The sequence below is a fragment of the Trichomonas vaginalis genome, chromosome I (genome assembly GCF_026262505.1).
Source record: "Trichomonas vaginalis G3 chromosome I, whole genome shotgun sequence".
Lineage (NCBI taxonomy): Eukaryota > Parabasalia > Trichomonadida > Trichomonadidae > Trichomonas > Trichomonas vaginalis.
This window is the reverse complement of record NC_067203.1, coordinates 26,056,620-26,069,112: the sequence shown is the minus strand read 5'-3', so window position 1 is coordinate 26,069,112 and position 12,493 is coordinate 26,056,620. Positions and strand designations below refer to the sequence as shown.

Sequence of the window (12,493 nt, the reverse complement as noted above, 5' to 3'; positions counted from 1 at the left end):
GCTTCTAGATATGTCTATATGCTGCTACTAAATATGCAACTGCTGATATTTAAATCATCTCAATTTGATATTGAAGAAGTATTTCAATAACAACATAATGCATGATATTTTCTTTTACTATCATTAAAAGAGTTCTCCAAAAGTAATCTTCTACTTTGATATTTGCGCTTTTGAGTAATAAGAAGCTCTGCTCTTTAAGAGTCACCTTAACTCACAAACTTTGGTATCATTGTCTCAGACTTATAGATGATTGGGCATATTCTTATTAAGTAACACACATGAAGAAGACTTCAATATCTTTCCACAATTAAAGACTGTCAGGCGTTTTATTACTGATAAAAATCCGCTTAAATTAGTTCATATGAATACACTGATCAAGACATTCATCCATTTGAATACAGTGTATGACGAAGTATCGTGTAATGATTGACTTTTTATAACATCAAAATCCTTCAAAATTCAGAAAAATTGAGAGGAAATATGTGGTCAGTCAGAACCCTTTGAAGGCATGAAAAAGTTATTTACAGGCGTGCATGAATGTTAGATAAAAACCTTAAACTGGAATTAAATCTAAATATCACACTAATCTAAATGCTGTTTTTAAGTTTCAATAATTTCATCGCAGAAAATTGTTTTTGACAGAAATGAATGGAGAAAATTTTTCGAATTTCCCCATGGAAGGAGATAATATCCATCCTTTACTATTAATTAATGAAAGCTCTAGAGTCGAGGTTATTAATAATACAATCGAGTTATGGGAAAAAGATAACAATTCATTAGCTTTATCTGCGGAAGTACTGGATTGGATATTAAACACATTCTCAGTTGGATTTCAACTTGATGATAGCCAAAATATTTTAAAGGAACGTCTTTCTCTTTTAGTTTTAGAATTTTCTTTTTACATCCAAAAGAGCATCGAAGCAGATGATGCTGATAAATTAATACAGAAGTCTCTTAATATGGTCACTTCGTCACTCATAAACGGTCATATTAATAACAGCAAAGAAATAATTTTTAGTTTATACAACACTATTTTTGAAAAACGCGTACAATTTTCATCCAAAGCATGGGAAATCATTATTAATTTTGTCAAATTTATTACCAAAGACTTAAAAATCAAAGAATATACCGATGAATTATCGAAAATCATTGCTTTTATGTATCCTTTATCAAAATTGACTGATAACAAAACTTTAAAGTCCTTTAGAAATATACTCGAAGCATCAAATACTCAAAAAAGTCTTCAGCCGGAAATTTCATTTATGATTCGATCGATTTTCGAATATACATTTCCTTTGATCTTCGATTTTTCAACCAACGAAAACTCTACAATTTCAACACGTGATTTTGGGATTTTATCCAAAATTGAATCCGAAATTTTATTATCTTATTTGAAGGCAATTATTCTTTATTCTGATAGCAGCCAAGATAAAACGATCTTTCCTATTGCTGTTAATGTCATTACTAATATCAGAGAGTATAGTACTAATGTTTTTTTGGTGAAATTCCCTTTAGACCAATTTTTCTCGATTTTTTCACGAATTTCTTTTCTCCCGGAGCCACAAAACTTTGAGTGTTTCATTGATCTGCTAAGTTTCGGATATCTTATCGATAAAAATTGGAAGAAATCAATAATTGTCTACTTAAAGTACATTTTAGATTACTATTTAAGCATTATTAATTCTGAAGCATCATTGGGACTTCCAAATTACCTGAAATTAGTTCGAAATTTCGTTCAAAACGAGAGAATTATTTCATATCTCATTCCTTATATCCTTAAATCGCTTAAGGACAATAATATCTTGTTCCCCATTGACTTTTTGTTAAACTTAGCTAGTGACAGTGAATGGATAACCCAGAAAATTCTTCAAGATAATGTTTCATTGACAGAATTTACGAGAACTCAAGGTCCGTTCTCTGCAATCTCAACAATACCATCTATTAAGAATATGGTATTGTATTTCGCTTCGATTTATCCAAAAATGAACTCTTGTAACACGATATTTACTTTAATTTACTATTATACTAACAATATCCAGCATTTCTGTGAAACAATATATCACTCATTAGATCCGAATTTCCTGGCAATCAGAAATTCCTTTGGAACAATTGATTCTTTGATTTGTCTATTTTATATATGTCATGACCTTGATTTTATTAAGAATTTGATTAATAGTGGAAGGTTCTATTCCATTATTTCCGAATCAATCAAAACAAAAATGCATGAAATCATGATTATGATTTTGATTGAAATTGCAAACGTAACTGATATATTTTCAATCAATGAAGGCTTCAGACAGCATGTTGCAGAGATTTGCAGACATAATATCGTTCAAAAAATGCCAAATTTGAATTTGTACAAAACATTGTTGTTTAAATTACTTTTGAGTAGTAAGAAGGTATCGAACACATCCGAAATCACTCGGTTCCAAGAAGAAAGCCGGATTTTCATAGTCAATGAATATCTTTTATTAATGAAAGAGAATCCATCAATTCTAGACGTACAAACTCTTTCTCCTTATGGCGTATTTTCGTTCCAAGCCACTCCGGTTCCGTTCTCACACGGAAATTCCGGAAAAGAAGAAACAGATAACGAAAGTTCGGAAGATTTATCATCGTCAAGGGAAGAAAGTTTGTCACAGAACTCGATTTCATCATCAAACAAGTTTGACAATATCAGAGCTGTTGATTTCCTTTACAATATTGGAATTATTGATTCATCAAACACAAATAAGGTCCAATACATTGGCAAGGACAAGAAATATGTCAGCGAATATGTTAACGCGATGGTCCTTCCTGTTATTAATGTCTCTGTTATGTCAGTTGACGAGAAATGCGAAAAACTCGAAAGAAAATCTGAAATTTCACCTCAATACAGGTATTTTCTTTCTCAACTTGGCAAGAGAACCATTGATAATGACACTACAGCCACAGATTTCGCACTCTTTACTGCTCAATTCCATTCCAGGCCTCAAAATAATATTCCGATAGACATAAGCATCATATTTATTGATGGAATGAGTTTTGTCAATGCCATCTCAGACAACTTCACTCAAATCACACCGAAAATTGCAGTTCAACCTCTGCATAAAGGCGCTTATGCGGTTTATCTTATTTTTGGGGATTTCGGCCTTCTTCTTGAAGATCCGATAATTGTTCAAACCCAAAACCTTATTTCCCTTATACATTCCTTTATCCTTTCCTTTGCGATCAAGTTCAAGATGCAATCCATCATAAAATCATTAGATAAGAGACTAAAGTTCAACGAGAACTCCAAACCGCAGTCCCAGCCACTGATCGATATCGTGAAATTGGCAGCAGGCGCAGAAAAAATCCCGGCCACATAAAAGGAAGAAGAGCATGTCAAAACCGCTAAAAAGTGGATGACAGCATTTCCTATTTTGAATATTCCTGATCTTTTCAACACAGAGTAAATCCACCAGAATCGCCTGGAACGTATAAAATCAAACTATACTTCGAGAAGGCAGTGAAATCGTCAATCTCCAACTAATTCTTCAAAAATTTCATCGAATTCCCTTGATTCTGTTTCTTTCGAAAAAAGTTTAACGAAATTCTGCGACGGTGCCAAGAATAGGTCCGGACATACCGCTGACCAAGGATTAACAGAAATGATTAATTTACTACAAGGCGTAGATTCGATAGAAGACGGAGTAATTTCGCTGCTACAGGATAATAGTTACTTTAAATGGGCTGATCCATGCATAAATCCAGACCACCCAACCTTAGTTCACCACGTAATACAACTAAATGCAAAATTAGCTTACCTTTCAACGCCGATCGTTACAATGATGATAGAAAATCAAACGATATCTAGACTATCCGATTTCTTTCTCACAACTTCATGGAGCAAAGAAGTTTTCTCAGATTTAATGGATTTCTTTTCCAATGTTTGTTCAGACTCTCCGGAGGCTAGAATGCTAACATACGGAAAAGGAGTCTTCGATTCGCTATGTAATATATTAATACAAACAAACGAAACAGAGACATTATTATTAACTACGATGTGCATCAACAGCTTTTTCCCAGACGCTCAGCTGGTTGTTGAGGACCACATAGCCGATACAATCCTAGTACCCGTACGCTCATTAATCGAAAGATTCATCGATCAACAAACGACAGACAAAACGGCAGGCGATATTCTCTACTACGCGTTGAGCGCACTCAGTAAGTTCTGCACAACGCGCGAGAATATAAACAATACCGTTAAAGTCGGTTTGGCCAACCAAATTTTGAGCGTTGCAAATGTGATTGCTAGACCAGATACACTGGATATAATACTCGAAACAATATCAGTTATACTTTCCGCGAATGATACCGCCATTTTCGAGACAATACAGTCAGATATTAACTTGGAATTCCTGATTAAGAAGGGAGGACGCGTAATATGCGATATACTGGTCAGCCTCTTCATAGCTGATGAGACGTTCGTGGTGCCGGCTTTATCACTAGACGCAATTCACATGGCTTTGCCAATTTTGGAATATGGACAGTACGAAGAGAAGCTTTCAGCAGCATCGCTGAGGGCGAATGGAACTGTAGTAGAGGAATACTTCATGGATGAACACCTTATTAGGGAATTGTTGGATTTCTGGAAGGATGAGCAGAAACAACCAATCGTGGCTGCTCTTGATAAACTGATGGACGTAGCAAAGCAGAATATCAACGTAGATACAAAGTATGATAGATTAATCGGATTATTTAGAGATTACGGCTTCATAGCAGAGGATTCTAATGGATCTGCCTAATAATATATATATAATTATTTATGTTTGTATTTTCCTGGTGTATAAAAAAAATACTGTTTATTTTTCGATATATTTAAAATATTTTACGTGTAAACATCTTAATTTCTCAAAAAATTGAATAAAAAACGGAAATAAAATTAAAAATCAAAATAAAATATTTTTCATTTTAAAAATTATATATTTATATCATATATTTTTGATTTATTTATTAATTTTCTTACTTTATGATTCAATTAATTTTTTGATTTTTTGATTTACAAATTAAGCTTGTAATACTTTGATTAAACGATTAGATTTGACTTTGGTATTACGATTGCATCAACGAAAAGCAATGAAATTGATGTTGAAGTTCGATTTCTGATGATTATATTTAAAGTTATTTTTTGAATGACGAAAGAGGATCAGGATCAATTTAGACCTAGCCAATCACTTGTTACTATAGAGATTGGCAATGATACTAATCGTGAATACCTGATGAACTTTGATAAAGTCTATCATTGGGATGATATAATAGTTTTCTTATTTCTATTGTTAGTTTTCATAGTATTACTCATAGGTGGTTATTTTGGACCATCTTCAACAACAGAAACATATACAAATCATTCAATTTCTTATACTCAACTAAATCAACCTGCTCAATTTAAAATTTCATCAGATGCTCAGCCATATAACAAAGATTTAGCAATATATATCCGATTTTTACATCAACCAATGAACATTAATCTCACAAACAATTACACAGTAAATATTTCTGTTATTCACGGAAATGTTCAATCAGAAAGGACAAGAACAACAGAGAAACATAACAATGCTCAATTCATATCTCCAGTAAATTCTACTTTTTCTTCATGGCATCGCATTTATTTCGATAAAATTGTTGATTTCGATAGTATCAAGGTTGATGTCTTAATATACGGTGATTTAAAGAACTATAGTTTGTTACAATCCAAAGTAATAAAAGGTTCTGAAGCAGGATTTCAAATTCAGTTTGGAACAAGGGCCATCTTCACAGGGCTTTGTCTTTTAGTTCTTAAGTACTTCAGCGAAAAGACCAAGGAAAGAGAGTCAAGGCACGAACAGTTACTTACGTATTGTCTTTTGTTTGGAACAGCATTTTACGATAATCCAAGTTTCATCGCTCATTTATACAAACCAGTGATCTATTATCCTATATTTGATGATATATTACGCAGTTTCTACGTTGGATTCATCACTCTTTACTTACTTCTTTTGATTGGACATTTCGGAAACCAAGAGATCTTCACAGAGAGTTTTATCTCTACTAGAATTTATTTTTCAGGCGTCATTGGTCTGTTGATGCTCATGCGACAGTTTTTCAACGATTTGGCCCAAATTTATAATCCAATGTTAGCGATAAATCACGCGGATAGATATTTACTGTACGCAGAACGGGTTTTATATGTTGGATTATACTTGTTTATCCTTGTAGAGTACTTTAAAGCTTGGAGAAGAATTGAAGAATCTGACAGATTTAGATTTGTCATTTATCTTTTAGTTTTACCATTCTTTATCTATGTTACAGGTGTAGCAATGAATTTGTTTGGTTCCTACAGTACTTTTATGTTTGCAGCTGAAATGGGCTGTGCAAACATTCCTGCTCTTGCTCTGGCTTACGGACATTTCCCTTATTCATCAAAGAAGAGCATGGAATACAACCCACCTGATGGAGAAATACCTGATTTAGAAGATAACGCAATATTTGAAGATGAAAATGTTGCAAAGAACGATGAACCAGCAGAAAAGGCATGATTTTATCATAATTTTATTATGTGAAATACAATGTTTGTTTATAAAATATAATTTTGAAAAACAAGTACTTTTTCTTTTCCAAATATCCTTCAATTGAACTATGTTGCTTCATAAGATTATAGCAAGAGATGTTCTAAATTTATACTTTAAAATTCACATTGAAATTTACCATATCTTCAGATATATTAATGAAATGAGTGTATAATGGAAGAACTAGTTTACTAGTACTTAGCACAGCATTGTTATTCATTATTACTCTATTTTAATGTAATGAAATTTTAAAATCTTTCATTACCTTAGTGAATGATCATTTATAATCTAGATATAAATACTTTAGTGATTGTAATCTGGGGATGTTATAGTTTTAAAGAATTTTATTATTAATCTTTGAAAAAACCAGAATTTTCGAAAAAGTGACACCAACTATTAAAGTTATTTTATTACTAGATTTATTTACAAATTATAAGATAATATCATTAACCGAATATATTTTTAATATAAATAAAAAACTTTTTTTATACAAAAAATTACAATCAATCGATAAATATTATAAAACATTTATTCCAAAAAGATTAAGTAATAGGTGGGATCCTGCATATAATATAATTTTATGTCATAAAGTTTACAAATTTTAGATGGACCACAGTGAGAATGTGAGTGGTTAATTTAAAGGTGGTCTGATAAAGACATCGAAGCTTACTCAACACAGCATGAAGCAGTTTCTAATACACAATCTTACTAGTGGTGTTTCGGTCGCCAGCGCTCTCATAGGGGTGCTGATTTCAAAAACCACTACTTCAAATTATTCAACAATACTCAATGCAGCATGAAGCAGCTACTACTGCTGTATCTTACTGGTAGTGTTTTGGTCGTTGGCTCTTGCACAGTCTCTCAGATTTTCAAATTTTTTTTCAACACTATCTTGTTTCGCTCTCAGAAAGCTATCCTACAAAGACATCGAAGCTTACTCAACACAGCATGAAGCAGTTTCTAATACACAATCTTACTAGTGGTGTTTCGGTCGCCAGCGCTCTCATAGGGGTGCTGATTTCAAAAACCACTACTTCAAATTATTCAACAATACTCAATGCAGCATGAAGCAGCTACTACTGCTGTATCTTACTGGTACTGTTCTTCGCTTCTTACTATCAACTCTAAAACTAGTTCGATGTATTATTTATTCATATATAAATATATACATATATAAATATATACATATATAAATATATACATATATAAATATATACATATATAAATATATACATATATAAATATATACATATATAAATATATACATATATAAATATATACATATATAAATATATACATATATAAATATATACATATATAAATATATACATATATAAATATATACATATATAAATATATACATATATAAATATATACATATATAAATATATACATATATAAATATATACATATATAAATATATACATATATAAATATATACATATATAAATATATACATATATAAATATATACATATATAAATATATACATATATAAATATATACATATATAAATATATACATATATAAATATATACATATATAAATATATACATATATAAATATATACATATATAAATATATACATATATAAATATATACATATATAAATATATACATATATATAAATATACATATATATAAATATACATATATATATAAATATATAAATAACAAAATACAATCAAAAAATAGTGTTTGGAAATTTAAGGTTAAGTGTCACTTTTTCGTAAATTCTACCACACTCATTTATAATCTAGATATAAATACTTTAGTGATTGTAATCTGGGGATGTTATAGTTTTAAAGAATTTTATTATTAATCTTTTGATCATCTCATTTTTTTTCGAATCAAATTCTAAAAAATCATCAGGATAACAAAAATGCATGAACTGTATATGCTCATTCTAATATCAATTCATGAGGATAAAACTAATTGTAAATTAAAAATCAAAAATACAAATAAATTTTTACAAATATTCCTCTATTGTTGTTGCGACAAACACGTGATTTAAGTATCCCATGTTATCGAAGTACTGTTCCGTGTACAATCTGTTCTTTCCTGTTTGGGATTCCTTCTGGAAACAGAATTCAACAGTTCTGCGGTTGGTCATTTCATCAACCTTGAGATCTTTCATCAAATCTGATGCTGCTTTCTTCTCTTCTGGAGTTGTTACGACGCAGAATTTGTCGAAACACAAAGAATGAAGTAATCTGTAGCATCCTGGTAATTTCTGAAGTATAGACTTGAAGAAACCAAGTTTGGCGCAAATTTCTTCAATTTTGGTAAATTTTTCGTTACAAATTTTAATATATTCAATAATATTCATGTTTTGGTCATTATTATTGAATAAATCGACTTCCTTATGGAACTGATCTAAAACATCTTTAACATCAGATATATAATCCGAAATTATTGGTATATTAATTTCATAATCGTTTTTGATTGCGAAATAAGCAGCAGAAAGCAAAACAGGAACGAGATCTCCAAACACCTCTGTAGGGATTGCAGAAGACAAGTAATCCAATGCAAGTTCTGCCTGCATTGTCGCATCAAAAGTTGGATCTTGGTCTTTTGCGAGTTTTGGAACTTCTGCCTCCCATAGATCGCGCCAGAAATTCCTTGGATCACTCATTCTCGATGTCATTTCTCCTGTTTCTTCGTTGTAATCGGTTGGTGAAAACCACCTTACGAAATCTTCGAAAACAGAACCTTCGTTTTCAGCTTTGAATGCTGCAATGTCTGATCTGAGCTGTTTGCTTTGGATTCTTGACTTCTGGAGTTGATCTTCGTAATTATTCAATAATAATTGCTCATCTTCACGGAGTTGATCTTCTGTTCTTGCGGAAGCGACTGTCTGCAAAGAAGGATTAATCATCGGCTTTCCATTTAGAAGTTTCTTGTTTGTTGGCTCAGAATTTGTAAATTTACGATCAGAATTCTTTCCTTGAGCAATGCAATAGTTAATCATCTGTATCTTTTGATATAACAGGCAGTGCTCGAAGTCTGGAGCATCAGTTCCGACTCCTGGGATCAAAATTTTCTTATCATAGCAATTTCTAATTTTTGAGAGGAAAGTCGACCAAATTGACGATGCCAAGTGAATCTCCGGGGCAGAAGCCATTGCAATAGTGATTTTTGTCAAAATTGAGTCAGCAGGAGCAGCTTTGAGCACAGATTTCTCTCCTCCGACCTTGGCTGATGCAAATATGTCATCTACTATCTTTGTAGCTTGTGTTGGAGCGTGGTTTGTAAATTCTTGCATAAATTCAGTATGTTTTATGAATTTTACGAATCTTGTTAAGCCAGATTCTTGGTATATTGTTTCGCTAGTGTTTCTGTTCATTGCAATTGCGATATGTTTGACATCATTCAGTGAAAAATCTTTTTCTGGATTCTTGACTTCGGTAGTAAGCAAAGCTATCTTAATATTATCAATTGGATCTTGAACTATCTTTGAATAGAATTCGTTTTGAGTATATTTTGAATTTGGTCCAAAATAATTTTTTCCAATATCGAAAAAGATGGATGAATTTGCTGTAATTGGGCAATTATCAACTCCTGTACATTCTTTAAATGTTTTTAAGATGGAGTCGAAGTCAGAAAATACAGTTTTTTCGCTCCAATCAATTTTGCAGCTCATATGAGTATGAACATGCTCGTTAAACGAAAATCCAAGAAACATGTGGTATTTTCCAGATGGAATGTGAACGAATATTGGTAAACATGTGCCTAAATCTGAAATTGCAGGAGTCAAGACGGACATTAGTTTATGAGCACTGTCAATCGATTTAGCAGAGAAAATAACAAATAATCCACCTTCTACTCCGAAATATTTTCGAATTAAATTAATTACAGGAACTGGTGTATAAGTAAGCTTAAAAGCATCTGTTTCGACGGAGAAATCTGCTGGAAAATATTTGATGGTGTAGTATTTGCCATGATAAGCGAATCTTGACTCGTGAATAATATCATTTTTGTTAAGCATTTCACGAATTGCTATTTCTACTGTTGAAATTGATTCCTCCATTGGTGTGGCTTTAGTAAAGTCACTCCAGAGCGCTTCAAGTTCAACATGTTCAAAATTGGACATAAATAAAAAAATAAGACTTTTTTGTCATGTAAAGTGTATTGTGGCAAGAATTGCAGAAGTTCAATAAAAACATAGGCACATCACTGGATAATTGGAAAATAATGCTAGATGTGATGTTAGTATTTGATTAACTAAATGATTGACCGAGTAGGTGACAAAAGTGCATACTCTTAAACAACCGTCGGATTTCCGGGTGAAATCGTGACACACTTTCGTCTTTCGTAGGCAGTGGTGGTTGTTACAAAAGGTAACTTCGAATGTAGCGTGAAATCTGCAAAAAAAATTCTGAAATTTGAATGGAGAACACAAAAATTGAATAGTTTACGTCAATAAAAAAGAGAAAAATGAAGCCAATGTGTCTCGAACCTAGGACTTAGAGCAGAAATCCCACTGTTTATCACATTACACTACATGCATCTCTCACCTCAGTGAATGAGATCAACTATATGATAACTTTTTCCCCATTATATTCTTGTGGAAAAGTGACAAATAGCAACTTTGACCCTCTCTCCAGAAGTTCAATAAAAACATAGGCACATCACTGGATAATTGGAAAATAATGCTAGATGTGATGTTAGTATTTGATTAACTAAATGATTGACCTCCGATTATTTTGAATGATTGAAAAATGCATCCCGAAGTCGATTTAGGCAATTTTCTGTATTGTATATATCTCTAGCATTGTATTTGCAATTTGGTCGAATCAAAATTTTGCTATTTCTTGTAAAATAAATTCAAAAGTGAAGATTTTATGACGGATCTTCAATCATTTTTTATTTTCATTTTGCACAAAGTTTATTTCACAATCGTAAATGACAGCGGAATGTAAATATCTCAAAAATCTAACGGAAAAATTTTGGTCGGGTGACATGATGCGAACAAACATTTATATTTTTCCGAATTAGCCTTTCACTTACTACAGAGTCTAGATTTTAAATAAAAGTGGATTTCTCGCTGAGTGTCATGTCAGTTCATTTTTGGCAGTTTCCCCAAATTTTGAATTAAAAAATTAGCTAACCGTAAAAGTGTTGAAGGTAATGAAAGAGACTCCGCAGTACTGGGAATTATTATCCGAAACAGATAAAGAAAAGTATAACGAGCTTCATCAAGAATTCAGTTCCGGAGTAATGAAGAGAGCAAGGAACGGCAGAGCAGAATCTTTCGAAGAAATGCTCGAAAACATCAAAAAATATTGCATTCGAAATGACGAAGATGATTGGAAGAGGTACCTCGTCTGTGGTGTTTGCTGGATGGACGAGGCCATCGCAATCAATACTCGACAACTCAGATTACTTGTTTGCAAGTGTAAGAGTTCCATCAATGGATCATTACAGAAAATGGGATTCAGCACTAATATGGCCCATTCGGAATCTTGGAAGATTTTGTTCCCCAAGATTCCATTACTCAAGGACCACTTCTCAGAATTACGCAAATGGACAATCCGCTACAAACCAAAGAAAGATGGCGAGACTGTTCACCATGTTGAAGAACCTGTTCAGAATTCTTCCGAAGAACACGAGGAAGCATCAGAGCCTGTTGCAGTTCAGCAGCAGCTTTCGAGCCCTACTGTTCCTCTGAAATTCAGGGTTAAAATGCTACGATTACAACAAGCAATAAGTATATAATTACTATTTGTTTGTTATTATCCTTTTATTTTATTCAGGATTATCTTGAATAAACGGACTGCTTTTTAAAATTATACTTATTTTTTTCAAAAAAATAACTGACAAAATTTTGATCAAAATTGGATATCAGAAATGATATATCGTTAATCTTTTGGTATTAAGATCTTTTGCTGTCATATAACCGAAATAATCCATTTCTCTATCTTTATT

General features: G+C 32.1%; 5 protein-coding genes across 5 annotated transcripts, besides 1 other annotated feature; 4 read left to right on the top strand and 1 right to left on the bottom strand.

The window, feature by feature from the left end:
- Positions 1-674: 674 nt before the first annotated feature.
- Positions 675-3,347, top strand: TVAGG3_1051780 (uncharacterized protein; the record flags this gene model as incomplete). The annotated part of the gene is made up of 1 exon (XM_001315976.1): positions 675-3,347. One exon carries the CDS (start codon positions 675-677, stop codon positions 3,345-3,347), a length of 2,673 nt encoding a protein of 890 aa, XP_001316011.1.
- A 42-nt stretch (positions 3,348-3,389) lies between these two features.
- On the top strand, positions 3,390-4,814 carry TVAGG3_1051770 (uncharacterized protein; the record flags this gene model as incomplete). The annotated part of the gene is made up of 1 exon (XM_001315975.2): positions 3,630-4,766. The coding sequence occupies one exon, from the start codon at positions 3,630-3,632 to the stop codon at positions 4,764-4,766; it is 1,137 nt and encodes a 378-aa protein (XP_001316010.1).
- Positions 4,815-5,036: 222 nt separating this feature from the next.
- On the top strand, positions 5,037-6,559 carry TVAGG3_1051760 (transmembrane protein 181 family; the record flags this gene model as incomplete). The annotated part of the gene is made up of 1 exon (XM_001315974.1): positions 5,154-6,536. One exon carries the CDS (start codon positions 5,154-5,156, stop codon positions 6,534-6,536), a length of 1,383 nt encoding a protein of 460 aa, XP_001316009.1.
- A 1,975-nt stretch (positions 6,560-8,534) lies between these two features.
- Positions 8,535-10,658, bottom strand: TVAGG3_1051750 (positive regulation of glutamate neurotransmitter secretion in response to membrane depolarization; the record flags this gene model as incomplete). Its single annotated transcript, XM_001315973.1, has 1 exon — positions 8,535-10,658. One exon carries the CDS (start codon positions 10,656-10,658, stop codon positions 8,535-8,537), a length of 2,124 nt encoding a protein of 707 aa, XP_001316008.1.
- Positions 10,659-10,803: 145 nt separating this feature from the next.
- Positions 10,804-10,833: a mobile genetic element.
- A 583-nt stretch (positions 10,834-11,416) lies between these two features.
- Positions 11,417-12,354, top strand: TVAGG3_1051730 (transcription-initiator DNA-binding domain ibd family; the record flags this gene model as incomplete). Its single annotated transcript, XM_001315972.2, has 1 exon — positions 11,696-12,283. The coding sequence occupies one exon, from the start codon at positions 11,696-11,698 to the stop codon at positions 12,281-12,283; it is 588 nt and encodes a 195-aa protein (XP_001316007.1).
- Positions 12,355-12,493: the final 139 nt, after the last annotated feature.